A 22704-nucleotide genomic window follows, 5' to 3' on the forward strand; every position below is an offset into this window, starting at 1 on the left:
TTTATTATGTATATAGTGGTTGCTGGTACAGTGTTCAGTGCAATCAGTGTAGTGTCATAATGTGTAATAAGAATAGATTAAGCAAATGAATCAACTCACTTTTGGTATTACAACTTTAACGACTACTTAATTAACTTAAATGTTAGAATGTAAGATATAAGGTTTTACACTCCCACCTCAGGAGTATCTCCACATGCAGTCTGAACAAATATTACCACATTTTTTCAAGTGTGTGGTTGTTGGTACGACCATCACACATCTATTTTCTTAATTGCTTGTGCAAGTCAGGGATGCATGGGGCTGTAGAATATTCCAGCTGCAGGGTGAATGGACACCCTACACTGTAAAAACATATATTTTAGCATTTTTACAGATTCATTGCAGGGCTAAGTAACTATTAATCTAAAGTGAAGCTAAATTTGATTGCAGATGCATTCACAGCTAGTAACAATTATGCTTAGTCATTTACCCAAATGTGCTGAAAGTGTCCTTTCTGTCTTGAACAAGGAAGAAAATAAAGAATAGAACCAATGCAATGGAGTAAAAATATCAATAAAGTGTGCCATTTTCTAAAGATCTGTCAAGACTATTTCATAGCCTATACACATTATCATTCTTTAGAAACAGTGTTTAGTTTATTTTCTGCAATCCATTGCCAAACATATATAGATTTGCTCCTGTTTTCCTGAGATCATCTGCTGAGAGCTTGGATCAGAGGCCTGGCACACACCCCTCCTACACAATAATTCCTACCCTTGCATTTTCACATTGTCTTGTGGTGGCTAATAAGTACAGCAATGCACACATATGTAAACTATATGTAAGGTATTGCAGCTCGTTTGAACATGAAGCTAGAGAAAGGCTTCAACATGCTGTTGTTTCAGCAGCTAGTCCTGATGAACCGGCTGACCCCATCTTGTCCCCACTTCATCTGTTTCCTCTGCAGAAGCAGATACAGTAATGGGTTGTCGTCATCCTCTGGTAGCTAAAACAACTGTAATGTATCTTTCTGGCATTTTTTTCCAGACACCAGCTGGTAACATTCTGGTCAATCCATATATCTAATTTCCACTCCCAGATCTGCAGCTGTGAGGCTCCTCCTCCTCCGTGCTACTCCGCTCAGCCAATCCCCGTCTGCGGCAGCGGTGTCTGGCCACGCCCAACCCTAGCCTTAGCTCTGGAAACGCTCCAGCGATATAAATCCATTGTCCGGCACATTCACACCAGTCTGCGGTCGGCTCCTCGTGCTCACTAAACAGCTGCCTTTTTTTGCTACCCATTGTAAAACTTTTGCATCCATAATGAGGGAAATCGTGCACATCCAGGCCGGCCAGTGCGGTAACCAGATTGGTGCCAAGGTAAGAAAATATAATGCAAAGAATGTATGTTCTTAAAAGAAATAGAATAAATTCTGTGTTTTTCTGTCACAATTCACGTTTAATAATCAGGACATAGTTTAATCATTCGGCTTGTCTGGAAAAGAATTCTCAGTGAAGACAAAGGATACCCTTTTCTTTTCATGCACCATATATCTTTTAGCATATAAATATAACTGTAAATGTCAAGTGATCACTTTTGTGTGCGTCTATTTTTTTTTTTTTACTAAATATTGTGCACTGCGGTAACTGGTGGGTGGGTGTGGAGCAGCAGAGCGCAGCCGCTCGTATTGAAGTAACGGTATAACGGGGGGCTCTTGTGTCTCGACTGGTTTTTGTTCACACAACGCCGGGCGTGTCTGCGTCCCCGGCACTTCAGATTCAGCTGACCTCAAGACACTGTCTCAGGAAAAGAGACAGAAAAAGGGAGAGAGGGAAAAAAATCAGTCTATTCTTTACTTGTCAGATCTCCCCGCACTCGAGTTTCTTTGTCTTGCACAGCCAGATATGACTGGTATTCCAGACAATGAGTGGGGAGCTGGGCTTGAGAGGCCTACTTATGCCCCCCGCTAAAGACTGATGGATCAATAGTCCATACTGATTAGATTATTGATTTGGCAAGCTTTAAAGGAAGACTGCAGTTTGGGGTGCTTGGAAAGCAGAAGAGCTGTTGAAGGGTGTGGCATGGATAATTGGTCAACAAAAAATTCTCCCTTTATTTATTTTTTTTAAAAGCTGCATATTAACAAAGACACGATCTAAATACTTATAATCAAGATTCACGTAACTGCTTTTTTAAAAATCAAATTGTATATGTTTTTGCTGCATTTTAATTCTATATTCCAACAAAAAAGGGGGAGGGAGTCAAAGTCTGCATAGGCTCAGTTCATCACCCACCCATTTGTTATAGCAACAATTGCAGTCAGCTACAATAGGTTAGATAATGAGTGGCCCATTATTATCCCTGTTTTACTATCTCCTTTTGTTCTCCAGCTGATCATTTGCCACAGACAGCATATGTTTAAGTAGAACAGTAATCTCGCCCTGCTATTTAGATGGACTGTAGTTTAAAGACTACACTAACAATGGCCCATATTTTGCAGGATGCATCATTACTGCCATGATGTGCTGCTGACAGATGTTCTGTAAAACAGGGCCTTCTTTGCAATCAATGTCTTTCCTCCCCTAACCAAATTAGGAGAAGGGTGGGGGAGGAATGGAGGAAACAGCTGATGCACAGTGGGTGAAGTCACTGGGTTCTCAATTGACTTAATGTGCAGTTGCTGGCAATGTCTTGGTAGACTAATTTTAGGAAATAAATACAAATTGTGCCCATTATATGTAATTCTATTTAGTATTTATTGCAGTTGCACCAAAATCAGTTGCAGTAAAAAAAAATTAATTAAGTTACTAAATTCAATTTATAAGTGCCTCCTTATTTAAGCCCACTGCTCCATTATTTCCTTTGTGTTAATGATATATGATGTAAAGATAGCTGCTTGTAGCCTGGAAGTGAGGATATTCTGGATTCCACCCCCCAAGGACTCATTGACTCAGATGTCCAGCGGGTATGATTGACAGAACTGCTGAAGGGCTACACTGTGGTGAATTAGGTCAGGGTGTGGCATTGCTTTTCTGCTTATTGTCCTCATTCTTTCACTGTGGTTATTTTCAGTCTTTATCTACTCTCGTGTCACTGTAGCTGTCCTAGCATTATTTTTTCTTTATTCTTGTTTTTGATTTTGTGTTTCTTTGTTCTGCTGTGTTGATCTTATCTTCTCCATATTAAGGTCACTTAATCATTTTTGCTTTACATGGCCTTATTTAGATGTCATGATACTTGGTCCACAGCTGACTCCCAATCTCTTAAGCAGTGCTCTGCTATACAGCCAGCTTATCCAGATTATTCCAAATCCTCGTATTGCGCTGTTAGCAGGAAATCACCGGCTGTGTTGAAAAGAAATGTCTGAGTTGGACGATATCAGTAAATATGGTAGAGTAATACGCACTGACAAGATTTATTACGACATAAACACTCTAAAAAATCTGAATGTAGTCTTTAAACAGTGAACAAGACATGAATTCAGATCTGAAGGGAGTCAGTATCTTCAGTGTCGTCTGACTGCAAATGGATTTTATTTGCAGGTTGGCCCGCAGACGGATCTGTAGCGCCTTTGTTCCTCCCTCCTTTGCATTTTACATATGAAAGAACCGCATTCTGCTAAGTCATCACTCGACACTTACGGAAATCTCAAAAGCAGCGTTGTTGGGAATGGGTTCAGATATGGCTCGCTGAAAAATGGAAAAATCCTGTCATTTCCATCAGAAAACAAAAATGCAAACCCACTGCTGTTTTCCTCATTTTCACCCCCACCCCCCGATCCTATGAACCGCACATCTAATGGGTAGATGTGTACTTTCGTTGCAAGTAACTGTCATGTGATATCTTCCATTTTGTGTCTGCAGTTCTGGGAAGTGATCAGTGATGAGCATGGCATCGATCCCACGGGGACTTACCATGGAGACAGTGACCTGCAGCTGGACAGGATCAGTGTTTACTATAATGAGGCCACAGGTTAGCTGTCTTCCTAACTCATGTTAATAAGTGAGGGTATATTATATATGGATTCATTTTTAACTTGACAATTTAATTCCAAAGTATGACACTACATCTCTTCTTGCATTCTCATCTCTACTGTACTGTTACTACACCTTTTCACCTATATCCAAAGGTCCTTCCTGTATTGTTGAGCTGGTGTTTTTTTGCCCCCTTTTCTTTCTACTTCTCTCTCTGTCTTGCTCTCCTCTTCTTCTCTTTCGTGTGGAGGAGGTAAATACGTGCCTCGGGCCATTCTGGTGGACTTGGAGCCTGGCACCATGGACTCTGTGAGGTCTGGACCCTTTGGTCAGATCTTCAGACCTGACAATTTCGTGTTCGGTGGGTGCCTTAAAGACATATCTCATGCTCCTTTTTGATTTAAGGAAAAATGTTACTCACTTGAATGCCACTCCTTTTCCTTCAGGTCAGAGTGGTGCTGGAAACAACTGGGCCAAGGGTCACTACACAGAGGGAGCCGAGCTGGTGGACTCAGTCCTGGATGTGGTCCGCAAAGAATCAGAGAGCTGTGACTGCCTGCAGGGTTTCCAGCTCACCCACTCACTTGGTGGAGGAACTGGATCTGGTATGGGAACCCTGCTCATCAGCAAGATCCGCGAAGAGTACCCAGACCGTATTATGAACACCTTCAGTGTGGTGCCTTCCCCCAAGGTAACATCTCCTTGTGATAGCACATGATAGATTTTTGGTTTTAATTATAGTTTCTTTGGCCTGAGGTTTCTCCTAAGATCTTGAAACTAAATAGAAGTTCTGTGTTCGCAGGTGTCAGACACTGTGGTCGAGCCTTACAACGCCACCCTGTCGGTCCACCAGCTTGTAGAGAACACAGATGAAACCTACTGCATCGATAACGAGGCTCTGTATGACATTTGCTTCCGCACCCTGAAACTAACCACACCCACCTACGGAGACCTTAACCATCTGGTGTCCGCCACTATGAGCGGGGTCACCACCTGCCTCCGCTTCCCTGGCCAGCTCAATGCAGATCTGCGCAAACTGGCCGTCAACATGGTGCCTTTCCCTCGTTTGCACTTCTTCATGCCTGGCTTCGCTCCTCTGACCAGCAGGGGCAGCCAGCAGTACCGCGCCCTCACAGTTCCCGAGCTCACCCAGCAGGTGTTTGATGCCAAGAATATGATGGCCGCGTGCGACCCACGCCACGGCCGCTACCTGACAGTTGCCGCCGTGTTCCGTGGCCGCATGTCCATGAAGGAGGTCGATGAGCAGATGCTCAATGTGCAGAACAAGAACAGCAGCTACTTCGTTGAATGGATCCCCAACAATGTCAAGACCGCAGTTTGCGATATTCCACCCCGTGGCCTCAAGATGGCCGTCACTTTCATCGGCAACAGCACTGCTATCCAGGAGCTGTTCAAGCGCATCTCCGAGCAGTTCACAGCCATGTTCCGCCGTAAGGCCTTCTTGCACTGGTACACAGGGGAAGGTATGGATGAGATGGAGTTCACTGAAGCGGAGAGCAACATGAATGACCTGGTGTCAGAGTACCAGCAGTACCAGGATGCCACTGCGGAGGAAGAGGGTGAATTTGAGGAGGAAGCTGAAGAGGATGCTTAAAGGTCAAGATGTGAAGGTCAAGAAATCATCGCCAAAACAGAAAATAATCAAAACGGAACAACCACAAGTAACCAAGAAACCAACATAGTGTCAAGATCACTGCTAGAATAAAATTTTAGTGTCTGTTAGTTTTACCTTGTCATTGAGTGCAAATAAAGTTGTCGACTGAGAACTCATTTGCCTCTCATTCCTCTTCGCACATACATGCTTTTCATCAGTTTAGCCAGTCAGAAAGTAAGATCCAGGCCCTCTCGGTGCAGTATACAGTAGGCTAGATAGAGCTGCGAGTTACTGGAAAATCTAATGTGATGTAATGAAAGGGTTTATTTCTGCTCCATAAGCATTATGATGGCTAAGGGCCCACATCCATTTGCAACATTCTGCACCAACCCACATTCCCACAACTATCTGGCGTTGAAGAGATTGCACCCTGCCAGTTTTTAGATGACAATAACATAACACCAGAGAAAGTAGGAGGGCATTTGCTGGTTGAGTAACCTACTAATTATATACATGTGTTATTTGAGATGTTTACATTTTGTAGGGAACTCATAAGAGCTATTTCATTTTGGGGATTTAAGATAAGATAACACTTTATTGATCCCACAACGGGGAAATTTTTGCGTCACCTCAGCTCAAGTACAGATATATGAAGGAAATACAAAAATACAATTAAGTACAATCAATGAAAAAAAGTAAGATAATACACTATATACAATGGTAGCATACACAGTGTGTGATTATGGATATAGTTGGAAATATGGAAGACATAAACTATATAGCTTGGAAGGTCCATTATGCATGAAGTGGTGACCGTGGATGTTCACAGTGTCCAGTGACTTATGACATCGTGATTGAGGAGTTATAGAGTCTAACTGCTGTTGGGATGAATGATCTGCGAAAGCGCTCCTTCCTGCAGCGAGGGTGTTTCAGTCTCTGACTAAAGGAGCTGCTACAGTACAGTAAAGGTTTTGACAAGAGGACTTCTTTTTCCCTGGAAATACAATTAAAAACAGTTTGACAGGTAAACTCCACATCAGGGGTGGAAATTACAATATCTTACAATAGAGGACAGTTTGCTACAATACATCAAGATATTGATGTAACTGAAGGAAAAACATTTAAAACACAGAAAGCAGGAATTACAGATTTCTTCATTGCATTGAGGTGTACAATAATGTGTAAATTTCTTGAGCCACACCCATTTCTTTATATCATGCTAAGGAAATGTGAAATGGGTAGAGTGATTTATTGGAACATGACAACACAAAAGGAAATACAATAATTATGGAAAAAATGTTTTTACAGTTCTAACCTGAACTGTCTTAGGAAGGCTTTAAAAAATCTTCAGGAATATTTTTCAGGCTTCTCGAAGCACATTCAAAGCTTGCCTTTGGATGTTGGCTACCTTTTATTCTGCTCTCTGTGAAGATAATCCCACACCCACATTGTGTGTTTTTCTGTCCAGGTATTAGAGCTGGGCGATATGAGATTTTTTCATATCACGATATGTTTTTTTCATTTCAGGCGATAACGATATCTATCACGATATAAGCCAAATAACTATATTTGTAAGATTTAAATGTGCCGTTGCTCACAAGTAAAATGTGAAATAATCAGCAGCTTGTTTTTATTTAAATATTTATTTCCCATAATAAGTTCAACAGGGTAGATGTACTTAAGGAACATGAGACTTTTTCAGATAGATAAAGGCAAATATTGCAAACTACACAAAAGGCAGCCGCTAAAGCGTTTAAGTTTCAAAATAGAACAAACGAAACAGACTAAATTGTCAATTCCACTTAGAAACAAAATATTAATTCTAAAAATAAATCTTAGTTTGTTTTACAGAAGAACAGACAAAACTGACTAACTTTTGTCAATATCAAATAAACTGAGAACTAAAAGGAAATTCTCAATCTCTCCTTGTTGTATAGCTTAGCTTTTCAAACAGTTTTAACAGTTACTTTAGTCTGACAAAAGCCGAATGACGAATTAGCGCTTCCAGTCAGAGACTGAGGCTACGTCCACACGTACACGGGTATTTTTGAAAACGGAGATTTTCCGTTTTCGTTTTAAAAAATAATCCCGTCCACACATAAAGGCAGAAATGAAAGAAAACGCTGCTATGAACATGCCAAAGCAGCAGGTGGCGCTAGATTCCTAACCGTGCAGAAATGTTGGCCAATCAGAAGTCTAGAAGCCTCGGTGGGAAAAAGTAAACAAAGCTGGGGCATAGAAGCAGAACCGAGTCGTATGTGTGGACGGACAGTAACTGTGTGTATATGTAAGCATTTAAACACTGCAGAGAGTAGAATTAACAGTAACAGTATTGTAGAAATTCATTTCACCGAAACAATAACGTGGCGCACAGTGTGACGCATGCACCAGTTTATTGTATTTCCAGACTTGCTTTCGGCACAATTTACAGTGCACGCTACTCTGTTTTTTGTCAGACTTGAAATAGCCGAAATACCTTCACACTACGGAACTTCTATGGCTCTTCCGTTCGACAATCTCTCCGGCATTGGAACCATCATCTGTTTTCTCTTCGGTCACGCTCGGTTGATTTTTCTAGTCGGCACACTCATTTCCTCCATTACGCGCTGGCTCCATTACCCGCTGGCTGCTTCCCAAACAAACACACGTACAGCTTGGCACTTGTGCTGTAGGTAACAAGTCACGCGACGTGACGCTGCGGCTGTGATTGGTTCGGCTCTGGGCTACTTAATTTGGATTGGCTGACCTTTTTTTTTTTTTAAGAGGACAAGAGCGGCGAGGTCTATCGCGATAGCTTAATTTCTCTATCGAGTAAAAGTTATATCGCGATACATATCGTTATCGTTCTATCGCCCAGCTCTACCAGGTATGTTTTTACTGCATTGGCACCACTGGATAAAATGCAGCCTCAAACCAGGGCAGGGCCTCCAGTGTTTTAAAGATGCCTTTAGACACTCACTGTTGTACCTCTTGAACAGGGATGGGCAGTAACGTGTTACTTGTAACACGTTACTGTAATCTGATTACTTTTTTCGAGTAACGAGTAAAGTAAGGGATTACTATTGCCAAAACGGTAATTAGATTACCGTTACTTTCCCGTAGGAACGCTGCGTTACTGCGTTACTAAAACCATGATTTTTTGCGAGAATGTCTCACGACAGTGACGTAAGCGAGTGTTCCATTAGTGACAACAGCTGTGTGCAGATCAACAATGGATCACATATCGATTGTGGGAGAGAGTATGAGCGTGTAGCGTTTAAAGCGTGGAAGTACTGACCTTACTTTGAGTTTGATTCCATAAAAAGTGACAAAAACATTAGCGTCCATCGTGCGTGGGAAGAAAACTTTTTACAGCGAAAAAAAACCCCTAAACGTCCAAGCAAGCACCGAGTGTGCTATAACGTAATGGGAAACTCACAGAGAAACTCGCGGATTCTTCAACTGACCGCGGCACACCTGCACCAGGGTAAACCTCCGCCTACCCCAGTCCTGCTTTACAGGTAAAAATAGAGCAACAGGACCGCTGAGTCTTTGACTTTATTTATGTTCTGCTGTGTTTTACTTGCATCTATTTGAAAGAGTGAGTGTAAACACAAAAAATATTTTATTTTATGTGCTGGAATGTGTAGAAAATAGGTTTAAATGTTAAACTAATTTATTCAACTCAGAGAATGTTGCATATAATTAAATTTTTGCTTGATGCATAAAGTTAAAAGATTAAAACTGATAAAACAAGTTAAAAAAAGAGACTTTTCCATTTGATTACATTTTGTATGATGGATTATGCAGTAAAGTAGAATTGGGCTGAAAGATCTATCGCTTTATCACCTCTTCAGGTTGTAAATCGTGTTTTTAAAAAGTAACTAAGTAATTAATTACTTTTGAAAAATAAGTAATCAGTAAAGTAACGGGATTACTTTTTTGGGGAAGTAATCAGTAATTAGTTACTGATTACTTTTTTCCAAGTAACTTGACCAACACTGCTCTTGACTTCCTTCTTAAAAAAAATTCAAATTTGGATACACCACTCAGTAAGACTGGTCACTGATTACATCACCTTTTTCTCGCTGTTTCCCTTCCATAAGAATGCCACCAGCCATCCTTCTATTTATAATTTGTTTTTCTATAAGTAATATATAATAAATCTACAACACAGGAAGGAATGCAGTTTATTGCTATCAATATTATACCCCACCCCTACAGTGCACATCATCCAGCTCTGTGACTTAAGGTCACATAAGCACTTTAGTGGACTTTCGTGGCCAAGGCATGCAGCAAGAGTTGGATCCCAAAGCAAAACTGTGCTGCTGGGCCACTAATTCTCCTACTCATGCACCTGGGTTTTGATGCAATAATTTCTCTATGAATATAAAACATAAGCACAAAATTTATATAACTGAATTTAGTTAGACCCTACTTGGGACAAGGCCTCAATAAAGCAGCACCAAATGCTTATTTTAACTCTTGTATCATGCAAATTTTAACTTTTGCAAAACATTCAAAACTAGTGTCATGAAGAGGGAAAGATCTTACATTATTTATATAAGGATATGTGATTTCTATATCATTATATATCTTATGGAGACAGTTTAGCTCAGAGGTGTTAAACTTATTTTAGTAGAATAGAATAGAATTCAACTTTATTGTCACTGTACATGTCACAGGTGCAAGGCAACGAAATGCAGTTTGTATCCATCCAGAAGTGCTTTAGTCATGATATAGATGTATTACAAATATATATTAGCAATAATATAGATATGTAAGTATATTACAGAAATTGGTCTATTATGGTATGTTATAATGTACACGGTATGAAGGTATGTTATGATTAAGGTATGTTATGTTAGTACATGGGATACATGCACTTGACATTTTGACATCTCTCAAAATGTGTATAACTGGTAGAGATGCTGCCTCCATACACGCCCTTAGTTTTTTGCATTCAGTGGATCAGCTGTCATTACATGGACATATTCCAATTCATAAAGGCAGAAAACTTTTACCCGTGGAGTTTTGCTAAATAAACAATATTCATCACTCAGATTTTTAATGTAAAAACATTTACTTTTAAATACTAATACTGGCATTGCATCACTAACACGATCCTGATATTATTTTATTATAAACACTGAGTAATTAACGCGTTTACATCATTTTAAATGATATCCAGTAAAGCAAATTGGTCCCTGTGCGGCACCACGGCGGTATATTTGACACCCTTGGTTTAGCCCATATTGGTATGGACTAAACCCACATTAGCCCATAATGGTATCATCCAGTCTGCGTGGTTAAAATGGTGCAGGGCGCCAAAATTAATGTATGAACGCTGAAGTCCAGAGGACATGTGGGCCAATCACAGACATTGAGTGAGAAGTTAGTGTCCAATGGCAACATATTATAGCTTGAGTGATACTTATATTGGCCAATCGTTTTCATCGTTAAACGCCTATTGTGGGCGTGGTTAATCACTTCCAGGACGCTCATGACATTTTTTGTTTATCTACACGGGACAAGGCATGGCGTGCGAAGGTGGGTGTCCGAGTACGATCTTTTTCTTAGGTTTAAACTTAATGCACCTTCACTGCAGGCTAACACCGGACGTCAGTTAAAAATTTTTTAGTCAAGTCACCCGTACAAATCACTTTACTTCTTTCATAGATTTCAAAGTAATTAAATTCGAAAGTTGGGATTATAATTCTCCTGAAAGTAGGAGCAGAAAATGGTTTTCTTACATATGCCTCGTTGCTAGTAATAATCAATTTGACAGCTGGGTTGCAGACACATAAAATCTGTGATGTCGATGGTTGAATCACACAAACTAGCGGTTAGCAGATTTTGTCTTCATATTGACCGGAAGTGGTATTACAGGGATGCGATTTTAGAGGAGACTTGTCCATACACATTTGATAAAAGTTGCCTCCGCGTTGTTTAAAGCTGTTTAGATCACTACACATTGGGTGTTTGCAGGAATACAACGGCACAGGTACAGTTAGCGAGTCAATAAGTACCGATGAACTTTATCTTAACGCTATGGTGGGCGGGAGTCAATTAGCCATGCAGGCTAACGTTAGCTGCACAGGTTTCTATTTAGGCTATTCGATCTTTCTTTTAAAGCCTTGTTAAAACTAATGTTACCTTAATTATACGTTAACATTACAGTTTATGCATTATGTTACCCGTGTTTATGTGCAGCACTCTTCCTGTCTTGCGCTTTGCCAGGAATGGATGCTACTCAGATGATCAGTGACTCAATCTTGGAGTCAGATGAGGAAGATAATGAAGAGGAGATCGAAAATAAGAGGGGACGACCGTTGGCTAAACTGTGCATCTTGAAAAATAAACACATACCTGAGGCAGGTGAGTGGCTAACTGATGTTGTTTTTACACGTGATCTGCACAGTCTGGTACTACTTAAGATAGCCTTTATTAGTCCCACATGTGGGAAATGTGTAAATCTTGCATACAGAGGGGGAAACATTTGATCCTTTGGAGAATTTGCAACTTTGCTCAGTTACAATGAAATGAACAGTCTCTAATTAGTATGCTAGTTTCATTTTAATAAAGAGGGACAATATAAACATATTACATAATATTCGATCCCCCTTAATAGTTAGTGATGAAACTCTTGTTGGCAAAGGATCAATATGGTCCAGTGCATTGACCCATTAATTTGGTGAAGTTGTCCAGTACCTTCGCATTAAGACAGCCCCAAAGCATAATTTTTCCGCCTCCATGCTTGACTGTGGAGATGGTGTTCTTTGGGTCGTACTCTGCATTTCACTTCCGAACTTCACTGCCAAAGAGCTGAATTTTGGTTTTATCTGACCACACCACTTTGTCCCACACCTTCTCTGAATCATTTAGCTGTTCACGGGCAAACTTAAGACAAGCCTGTACATGTGCCTTCTTGAACAGGGAAGGCAAGATTTCAATCCATTACAGTGTAGTATGTTATCAGTGGTGTTCTTGGCTGCTTTCAGATCATTAACAACCTCCTCCCATGTAGTTTTGGCCCAGCAGTTGTCACTTTCTCATCAAGCTTTTTGCTAAAATCTTGTCCAGGACATTCTTTGACAGCTCTTTGGTCCTGCCCATGTTGGTGGAGCGGTTGGAATGTAAAAAATGCATTCTTCTGATTTATTGTAATGTTGTACACAGCCAATCTGCAGGTGCAAGAATTCTGGTTGGATTCAAGAGGATCAAATACTTACTTCACTCAATGACATCCAAATCAAAACTTGTAATGTTTTTTTTCCTAGATTTTGGTTAATGTTCTGTCTCTCTCAATTAAATTGATGTTTTATAAACAAATAAAGTAAATTAAACTACACAAATAGGCAACAAATAGGGAAGCCAGTTTGGGAGTATGCGGTTTCAATAGTATTTGCTAGTAAAAAGCTGAGCTGCAGCATTTTAAACAAGCTGCAGTGACACACTGACACTCGAATAAAGACACTAAAATGGAATGAAGGAATAAATAAATAGATCTGAACCAGAGAAATGACTTCACCTTTCTGACTATATATCTAAGTATATTGTTAATGATGATGCTCTCTTTCACACAGAGTTTCCCCTCTTTTTGGGTGATAATGTGCTTGGCCGTGATCCCAACTCCTGCACTGTGCCCTTGCCGGCATCCTCAGTGTCCAAACAGCATGCTACTATCTGCCTTTGTGTGTACCGGAGACGTGCCTGTCGCAGTGAAGTGGACATGGAAGCTTTGGTTTGGGACTTAGGGAGCATGAATGGGACCCGCAAGGGCCGCTTAAAGCTGACTCCTAATGTACGCTATGCCCTCAGTGAAGGTGACAGTTTGGTGGTGGCGGACATCCCGTGTCAGTTTGTCATTTGTGGCGTAGACTCTTCTCAGGGGGACGCAAGCTCTCCTCTGAGACAAAATTCAGGGGTAAAGACCAAGTTGCCAGATGCCTCGGGAGAAAAGGGAGATGACACAAGCACAGACAGCAAGAAATGTGTCAATGGAGGGACAGAGACTCCTGTCAGAGCCAGCTGCCTGACCTTTGAGCAAACTCCCCATCAGCCACAGGGGACCTTGGTCCCAGAATCTGACTCAGACTCAGACAGCGAAACAGGAGTAAGAGGAGAAAGAAGACGAAGGACTCTAGGTTTGTACATTATGTAAATATTTATAACTATTGAAGCTATGCTTTTTGGACCTGGTGTTTACAAGTTCACTTTTATTCTCTTTGTAGTGTCTGATTCTGACTCCCATAAATCCAGCCCCATCAGCTCGTCATTCTTGAGTCCCCCAAACAAAGTTGTCCCTGAAAGGTATACCCATAAAAATAAGCTATTTATTGGTATTCTTTTTGTAACTGTGATTATACTACTGGCTTAGCCATACCCCATTAATACATATGTTTGACTTGTTCATTGTAAGACCTGTTAATTTGTTTTTCCCTGTTCTACAGTGACAATGAAAGCCCCATGACAGTCTCGTCTTCCTCTAAAAATAAACCAAACAGACATGACAGCTTCACCACACAGGAGACAGATGTAGATGCGGCGCGACAGCAGTTGGAGGAAAAAAAAGTGGTTGCACTTGTGGAGGACAGTGAAGAGGAGGAAGAAAGAGCAGTGCAAGCGGGGACAAAGTCTCTGAAAGGGGGTTGGCATATGCCAGTGGAAAAGGAAAGCAATGCCAGTTTTACAGGAGACGGTGAATTGTCAACACCAGCAGTCTCTACAGACGCAATCCCTGCATTTAACATGGACAGTGACACTGATGTGGAGGGAGAGGACGAAGAAGTGGCATCAGCGGGGCCTGTGACCTTGAATACAAACCAACAAGTTGATCAACCTCCAAAGACGGCCCAGTTTCACATGGACAGTGACACAGATATCGATGAGGATGATGATGCTTCAGGTAAAGCTCCCAAAGCTCTGCCTTCTTCTGATGAGAACGCCAAAACTCCTCATGCTGTTTCAGTTATTCCACCTGAAGGCGTCACCATGGACAGTGACACTGATGTGGACGATGATGGGGTTGTGTCAGACGCTGCCACAAAAGCAGGACCGACAGTATGTCAGAGTGCGCACACAGCAGACTCTGCTTTTTCAGTGCAGGCAGAAGATTTTCACCTCCACAGTGACACTGATGTAGATGAGGACGAAGCAAAAAATACAACAGATGAAACACCTAATAAATCAGATATAAAGCTTACAGCTCTTAAATCTGCTCCTGTGGCTCCTGACAACCTGCAGGTAGAGAGTGACACGGATGACGAGGCTCTCCCTGTCCCTGCCACCAGTAAACCCTTAGTGGTCGCTGCTGTTGCAGATTCACGCCCCACTGCAGTTGCAGATGCTGATTTGGAGATTCTCTCTGACAGCGACACAGATGTGGAAGATGCATCTCTTCTGGCTATACCTGTTGGTGTCACAACCTTGTCAGCTTCTCCTGGCCCAACTTTAAAGGCTTCTCTGGCAGATTCTGATGCAGATACAGATGTGGATGAATCTAGCGTGCCCCCTGTTGGGGATGAGGCTAAACCAGCTGATGTCAGAGTCGACGGCGATACAGAAGATAAGAAGTCAGATATTGGAGAAGAAGGTGAGGACCAGGTGCCCAGGCTGCACAGGGAAACTACACCTGGGTTGCTGGCTCCCCTTCTGCAGAACTGCTCCACTCCTGTGCAGATGTCAGGTAATCGATCAATCTTCAGAATTCATTTAGACTGCAAATATCTACTCGTTTGTTTTATTGCATTACCTTTCTAAATACTTTCTAAAATTCAGTAATTGATTATATATGACATACATCAGTGGCACAGTTTTAGGTGAGGCGCAATCTGAGGATAGAACTAGCCTGTGATGTTACAGTGGTCTCTTTACAGGATATCACAATGACTTGTAATGCAGTAATTGCAAAAAATACAATCTAAAAGAAATATAATCAAAGAAAATAATACAAAATATGTGAAGTGTATTGTTGGTGCTCAAAATAAAGACGGCGCCTGCAGGAGAGAGAGGTTTGAAATGAAGAAATCGATCTGTTTTTAAGTGAGTGGACTTGAGATTCTGTGTTAACTTCTTCGATCCAATCGTGTAAAGTGTTTGTTGCGTTGCGATGAGAAAGCATCAAGTTTAAATTGACTTTTACTTTGGATTTCAGATGAAGAAGTGGAAGACATGGCAACTCAAGCCTTCGTCAGTCCCTCTTCAGGTTCATTAAGGCGTGAGTAAATGACTTTTAATAATGTCAAACGAGTCTGTTTCAAAAACATTAGTTCATTTTTTTTCTTTTGGCCAACAGGAGCGGCAGTGCCTGCAGTAAGACCTGTAGTATTGTCGTCCTGCTCAGACATCCAGGAGGAGGAGGATTTTGCTGTGGCTGAGACGCAGTCCTTTACATTTCAGAGCCGTGACCGTGTGAGCAGTGAGGAACCAACCCAAGCTTTTGTACTTGAGTCTTCTTGTGACAATAAAAATGACCAATCTACCAAAGAAGAGTCTTTCCAACTGGGACTGTCTGACAGCAGCCACCTGCAGTGTCCAGACCAAGCTTTAGCTATGGAGAACACCCAAGCTTTTGTTTCTGTGGAGAGGGGTGTGAACCTGGAAGATACCCAAGCATATGCAGCCATGTCAGCTGCAGACAGATCCTCTGCAGAAAATGACGCGAACCTGGAGGCCACACAGGACTATGTAGAAGATAAAGAGACTGAGCGATATCAAGTAGATGTGGCCTTAGAAGCAACACAGGTATATGTGGCAGAGCCGTACAGTCACGCTGAGGATGATGCAGATGATGATGCTTGTGAGACACAGCCTTCAGACTTTACTGCCTCTTCTACTCTTGCCATAGCAGAAACCCAACCAATGTTGCCTATTGCAGGAGAGGAGGATCTGGCAGCTGAAAATCCAGTTTGCTCTGTTCAACAAATTCAGCCGAGATCCCTCAAGGAGGATGGTCCAAAGGCAGCTCAGCCTCAGGAGAAGGGCCTCAGCGACGCTCAGTCTGTAACTGAAACTCAGCCCGTGTGTACAAGTGACAGTGAAGCAAGTGATGATGAAGGCTCATTTCCAGCTCAGCGAAACAGAACAGCAAAGCCACTGCCACTTGAAGAAGCGCAGACACAAGATCTCACTTGTTCAGAGTTGTCGGTTTCTGAAACCCAGCCAATGCACGGTGGAATTGCTGAAACCCAGCCCATGGCTACATGTGACGATGATGATGAAGACTCAATGCCAGGCCCGAGAAAAAGGAAAGCAAAGCAGCTTCATCTTGAAGAAGAGGAGACGCAACCTGTCGCAGACTCTGAGCTCTCCACTGCTGAAACCCAGCCCGTGGCTACATGTGATGATGATGATGAAGACTCAATGCCAGGCCCACGAAAAAGGAAAGCAAAGCAGCTGCAGCCTGAAGAAGAGATGCAAACCCTTGCTAGTTCTGAAGTCTCTGCTCTGGAAACTCAGCCCTTGAGTACAAATGAAGGCCAGCAAAGTGATGAAGAGGATGTGATTGCATGCACTCGGAAAAGAAAAGCCAAGCCACTTCAGCTTGAAGAGGAGCAGACGCAGCCCCTCACTAGTGCTGATGTTGAAACCCCGGCAGTAGTGACAGGTAAATGTGATGATAAGGACTCAATTCCAGGTCCACGGAAAAGAAAGGCAAAGCAGATGAAGCTTGAAGAAAAGACACAGCCAGTCGATAATTCTAAAATGACCCATGTTGAAACTCGACCCTTGACAACAAAAACCGGATTATCGCCTTCAGAAGAATCTGAAGCGGGAACCAGTGGAGCTTGTGTTCCAAATTTAAGAGTGACAAGAGCAAAACCGAGAGAAGAGGAAGATCAGGTGGCGTGTCCTGGACCATCCAAGAGGCAGACTAGAGGAAGGAGTGGAAAACCTTTGTCTGATGGTGACAACAATAAGGAGATGGTAAAACGGGCTAGAGGGAGAAAGATAACGAAGCAGCAGAAACATGATGGTGAGGAAGAGGATGAAACACCGGTAAGAGAAAGAAACAAGCAGGCTGTGAATAAGAGCCTGATAAAGCAACAAGATGGGAAAGATAGAGAGGAGGAAGATGGTGCCGATCTCAGACAAGAAAGAGAAGAAAATGATAACGAAAGGAGGACGACTGATGAAAGAAAGAAGCATCAGGATGAGATAGAAATGCAACTCATGGAAGAGAAGTTAGAAACAGAAAGAAGAGTAAATAAAGAACAAGAAAGATTGCAGGCTGAAGATGCAGCGAGAGCAGAGAGAGAAATCAAGGAGAAGGAAGAACAACAGAAAATAGAGTCTGAAAGGATTGAAAGAGAAGAGCGGGAGAGGTTAGAAAGAGAAGAAAAAGAGAGATTAGAAAGGGAACGAAAGGAACAAGAAAAAGAAACTGCAAAGAGAGAACAAGAAGAGAGGCTTGAGCGGGAGCAACAACTGCAAGCAAGACTCGAGAGAGAAGAAAGGGAAATGGAGGAGAGAGAGAGAGTGGAGAAAGAAAAAGAAGCCCAAGAAAAACAGTTGAAAGAACTGGAAGAAAAGAAAGAGGAACAAGACAAATCCAAAACGCCTTCAAGAGGCCAAAGAACAACCAGAAGAACTATTGCTTCACAGAGCACAGCAGAGCCAGACCAAGACTCAACTGTATCAACCAATGACGATTTCCCAGCAAGGAGAACCAGATCACGCTCAAACTCCTCCAACTCGGTCAGCTCGGAGAGGTCTGCTTCAAGTGTCCACGCCCAGGAAAGCAAGGGCAGAGGGCGAGGGAGAGGGCGAGGGACGAGGGAGACCAGTGAGACACCCCAGAAACCCGTCGCCAGAAGCAGCAATCGAAGGACCACTGTGGCTGCAGGGGCCGTAGAGCACGAGCCTGACTCGTCCAACTCACTAGCCCCTGAGGTTTCAAGCTGCAGCGTGAGCTCTCATAACAGAGGAAGAGGAGGCAGGCAGCGAGGAAGAGCGAGGAAAACAGAACATGACCCAGACTCTATCCCTTCTGTTAGTCAGAGTCAAAGTGATCAGAATTTAAGCCCTGCCAGGGGAAGAAAGGGCAAGAAAGCTGAGGAGTCCTCCAATGAGGCTCTCCATAAAAATGGTAAAGAGGACTCTCAGCCGGCTACAACCACTAGAGGGCGACAACAACCCAGTGCAGCTACAGATGAGGAAGACCAGTCGAAGCAAGAGGAAGCATGCACCAGCGAGGAATCGCTACCTAAAAGAAATGTCAGGGGCAGAGGTCAGAGAGCAGTGAAGAGTGAAACTGTGGAGAAACCAGTTGCTCCTGCAGTCAGTGATGATGATGAGGCTAAAGATAAAAGAAAAGCAACGAGAGACTTGGAGGCAAATACTGGAGCAGATCTCAGCTGCAGCAAAAGGAAAGAAAGATCTTCAAAAACGGCAGAAACAGACGAGGAAGAAGGAAAAGGCAAAACAAACGATGAGATTCCTGTTAGTTTACAAGGGAAGAAAAGAGGTAGAGCATCCACCGCTCAGGCAAAGAAGAGCGCAAAAGAGTGTCTCTCAGAGGTGAAGGAGGAGGAGAGAGAAAAGATGGAGGGTGAGACTGTGGAGAAAAAAGTCAGAGGTCGACAATCAGCGGTCTCGAGAAAGAAGAAAGAGGAGCTGGAAGAAAGTGGAACATCTTTAACTGCCACAAATCAAGATGCAAATTTGGAGGCATCAGAGGTGACTATTGCTTCACTTTTAAACATACGCAGCCAAATGGAAACCATAAAGATGCGGTTTTGATTGAAACAAAAATGCATTAACATTGAAGGGTAAATCAGATGAAATGGAAAGCTGAGTAGTAAATAATTAGTGTCGAGAAGTTCTTGTTGTGAAGGAAGGCTTTTACCTTGGCTCAAGGCCATGGTGCATTTTCCTCTCTGAGTCAGCCTTTTCAATATTGATGAACTACCATCAACATGAGTTACTCTCTCTGTTTCCTCCACTTTCTCTAGAGCAGTCTAACCTGCTCCGCATCACTGCTAATGAATTAAGTGGTTTAGTGGTCATCCAGTCACTTCCTCCACTTACATTTTATGGTGTTTGCTTTCTGGTGCAAGATGTTGTACCATCTTCTTTGCATGTTCCATACTTTGCCCTTCGCTGTCTTCAACCTGTTTTGTTTTCCCTGTCTTTACCTACCCTCTCCCCTATAACAGCCCCAGACTCCAACCAGCAACGCATCCCGGAAGCGGCAAGCTCCTGCAAATTTCTCTCCCGTGGCAAAGAGTCCTCGCTCCTCCTCTGCATCCCCAGCAGCAAGTGGTCGACTACAAACTGAAGGCCAGGCATACAAGGTCTCTGTGGTTGTGTTAGCAAAACACGCATTTTGTGTTTAGGAAAGAGACGCTCATACGGTGGTAGCTAGGCTGATCAAACCTAGCCTAAGACATCGGAATCATAGTGGCAAATCCTATACTTGTATTCTTATATACTAAACATCATATTAAGAAACACTATTCTAAACTATCTTAGCATCTCGACAATGCTCTCAGTCATATTACTGAGCTGTAGCCAGTGAAACGTATTATTTATGGAAAGTCCACCACGTGGTGCTAGCATCACATGCTCTTCCAGTTTTTTCCCAGTTTTTCCTGAAACATGCTGCTGGCACTACATTTAAAATGAGTGCACATGTATGTTTACAATTACAGTTTAATATTGTGTTTTAATCTTTTGGCAATTCATCAGGCTTTAGCCTTATAAACATTTTACTCAGTGTCCTAATAGAATTGTAAAATTCATGTTGTGGTTTTGTTAGCATCATATTATCGATGAAGCTTTCAGAAGTCACCGCTCCTGCTCGAAACTTTTGGATATTTGGACCCATTATAATAAACTAAACACAAAGCCTCCTCCATCTAACCTCTGTGCACAGTGGTCTATTATAACAGCAGTATCTACTCATCCAAATCATTGAAAGTAAAAGGATTTCACTAAGCGTTGCATTCACACTTAGAGCTGCGTAATCAATTTGTGCAGGGTTAAAGTTATTTTTGGTTTGTTCGTGCAGATGAGAGCAGGTGTTTTGAGCTCACGAAATCATTGTTCCACTAACCTCCTGCAGCTTGTTCTGAAATTTCAATCGACTCTCGGGCATGACTGTAAAATGCATGACAGTGCTTTTCTTTGAGAGAAATGCCTAATTTCACACCTCTATTTTGCCTGCATGGCAGATTAAGTTGACTTGAGGCTTTTGCTTTCACAGGTTCTGTTTACGGGGGTGATGGATGAAGCAGGGGAGAAAGTGTTGGCGCGCTTAGGCGGCAGCTTGGCTAAAGGTGTGGGAGACATGAACTGCCTTGTGACTGACAAAGTGCGCAGGACTGTCAAATTCCTTTGTGCACTGGCCAAAGGCATTCCAATCGTCACTACAGACTGGCTGGAAAAGGTATGTTTGAAAAACTGCAGTCAGAAAGTTCTCTCTTAATTTATTGCAGATGTATATTATGATAATAGTCACCCTTCTTGTCTGTTTTAGAGTGGCAAAGCTGGGAGCTTCCTGTCTCCCTCCTCCTTTATTGTTAAGGATCCTGAGCAGGAGAAGAAGTTTAATTTCTCCTTGCACGAGTCTCTAAGGATTGCCAGCAGCCAGCCTCTCTTAAAGGTACTCACTCATTTTTCCTTAGAGTGAGAGGTTGACAGTGTGCCATTAACAGTATTTCCACTAGCAGACGGCACGGGGGTGGTGCATGATGTTTTCGTGATGGGAGCCCATAAACGTTTGAGTCATCCTCAGTCTAAATCTGGTTTAATATTTCCCTTCGAGCATTGTTTGAGCCTCTTTATTGTTAGCAATGTTCAAATCTTCAAAACAGCAGCCTGTGGATTGTTTATCATCATTCTGTGGCTTAGGGGAAAGTAATTTGATATTTGCTGTAAATATACTGATTATATTGCATGTATTATGTTTCTCAGCTTGCGCTATTTCATAGAAGCTTGTAAAGGCATACCTTGTTACAACATAATACCAGCTAAAATTAGACATATAATATCAAATTTCAACCCCAGGAGGCTTTTACTAAATTTCTTGAAGAGATTAAATAAAAATAGATTCACTCATCCATCTCTTTTCTTCCGCTTATCGGATTCAGGGTTGCGGTGGAGCCTATCCCAGCTGTCCTAGGACAAAAAGCAAATAGACCATTGGATGTATTCCAAATAAAAGTAGAGTAAAATGCTTTGCCTTATTTCTGTCTCTCAGGGATACGAGGTCCATGTTACTAGATCGGTTAAGCCAGAGCCAGTTCACATGAAGGACATCATTTCCTCCAGTGGAGCTACCTTTCTACCAAAGATGCCCTCTTCTAATAAGGTGCCAGTTAAGCTGAGAGCCCTTCTCCGGCCAAAACGTTACATGAAATAAGTCTTTGCTTATGATGTTTATTACCTACATTTTAATTCCTCTTCTATTTTCTGTCACCCCCGTCTCCCTCTCTGGCTCTTAGCCTCACACTGTCGTGGTTTCCTGCGAGGAGGACTGGTCTCTGTGTCGCCCGGCTCTGTCTGCATCTCTCCCTGTCGTCACCGCTGAGTTCATCCTCACAGGGATCCTGCAGCAGAAACTCGATTTTCAGTCCCACACACTCTCGCCTTCCACAGCAAATGTACAACCTGCAGGTGGCAGAGGAAGGGGCAGGAGGAAGACTTAGTACTCCCGGAGCAAAAATACAGTGACTGTCTGTGTATGAAATCTTTAGCTGTGAGGTTTGTCCGTCATTTCTGGATACACTTTAAAACTGTAGACCGGTAAAACACCTGTTTAGCTATTGGACTGTGAAAGACTGTATTGAATGTATTGTCGATTGTCCACTGATGTAAATGCGTAATTTACAGACGTCAGTGCTGGAAGAATGTGAATTATTTGACTGTCCATCATCAAATATTTAAAACTAATTTTTAACTTTCCAAGAGAATGAACTGAGAAACAAACAGAAAAGTAGTTAACTTAAGACATTTTGGAAGAATGGTGAAAACTTTCTTTCTAAGCTTGTTTGTGCAGTCTTTTTCTTTTGCCTTATACACACAAACACATTGAAACTGTTAAAGCTACCTCCCCTCTAATTCAAACCCTTCTTTTTTTATGTAGAAACAAGCAGAGCAGGAAATTAACACTGCTAAACTGCTGGTACCCTCCATGTGTGCTAACTGCTTCAG

General features: G+C 42.2%; 2 protein-coding genes across 4 annotated transcripts; both read left to right on the forward strand.

Moving 5' to 3' along the window:
• Positions 1 to 1195: 1195 nt before the first annotated feature.
• tubb5 (tubulin, beta 5) lies at positions 1196 to 5740 on the forward strand. 2 transcript variants are annotated; one of them, XM_085423321.1, is made up of 5 exons: positions 1196 to 1358; positions 3843 to 3951; positions 4207 to 4314; positions 4400 to 4644; positions 4756 to 5740. In XM_085423321.1, the coding sequence occupies exons 1-5, from the start codon at positions 1302 to 1304 to the stop codon at positions 5566 to 5568; spliced, it is 1332 nt and encodes a 443-aa protein (XP_085279447.1). In that variant the 5' UTR covers positions 1196 to 1301; the 3' UTR covers positions 5569 to 5740. The 2 variants fall into 2 exon arrangements, with proteins under 2 accessions (XP_085279447.1, XP_085279446.1); XM_085423320.1 differs by having other exon boundaries at positions 1197 to 1358; positions 4204 to 4314.
• A 5220-nt stretch (positions 5741 to 10960) lies between these two features.
• On the forward strand, positions 10961 to 22704 carry mdc1 (mediator of DNA damage checkpoint 1). Of its 2 annotated transcripts, none has more exons than XM_085423318.1 (12): positions 10961 to 11097; positions 11788 to 11925; positions 13134 to 13694; positions 13782 to 13860; positions 14001 to 15235; positions 15704 to 15766; positions 15845 to 19227; positions 19707 to 19844; positions 20756 to 20938; positions 21029 to 21154; positions 21752 to 21862; positions 21996 to 22704. In XM_085423318.1, the coding sequence occupies exons 1-12, from the start codon at positions 11085 to 11087 to the stop codon at positions 22197 to 22199; spliced, it is 6234 nt and encodes a 2077-aa protein (XP_085279444.1). In that variant the 5' UTR covers positions 10961 to 11084; the 3' UTR covers positions 22200 to 22704. The 2 variants fall into 2 exon arrangements, with proteins under 2 accessions (XP_085279444.1, XP_085279445.1); XM_085423319.1 differs by lacking the exon at positions 10961 to 11097 and adding an exon at positions 11423 to 11551.

This window comes from Rhamphochromis longiceps, linkage group LG11 (genome assembly GCF_057381845.1).
Source record: "Rhamphochromis longiceps isolate RC_006_pf linkage group LG11, R_longiceps_female_GT1.1, whole genome shotgun sequence".
Classification (NCBI taxonomy): domain Eukaryota; kingdom Metazoa; phylum Chordata; class Actinopteri; order Cichliformes; family Cichlidae; genus Rhamphochromis; species Rhamphochromis longiceps.

Excerpts from the sequence above, each read along its gene's own strand:
- tubb5 (XM_085423320.1), top strand. The coding sequence starts at position 1,302 with ATGAGGGAAATCGTGCACATCCAGGCCGGCCAGTGCGGTAACCAGATT. Across the intron at positions 3,952-4,203 it reads TTACTATAATGAGGCCACAG|GAGGTAAATACGTGCCTCGG; the intron begins GTTAGCTGTCTT and ends TTTCGTGTGGAG. Across the intron at positions 4,645-4,755 it reads GTGTGGTGCCTTCCCCCAAG|GTGTCAGACACTGTGGTCGA; the intron begins GTAACATCTCCT and ends CTGTGTTCGCAG.
- mdc1 (XM_085423318.1), top strand. Across the intron at positions 13,861-14,000 it reads AACAAAGTTGTCCCTGAAAG|TGACAATGAAAGCCCCATGA; the intron begins GTATACCCATAA and ends CCTGTTCTACAG. Across the intron at positions 19,845-20,755 it reads CTGAAGGCCAGGCATACAAG|GTTCTGTTTACGGGGGTGAT; the intron begins GTCTCTGTGGTT and ends TTGCTTTCACAG.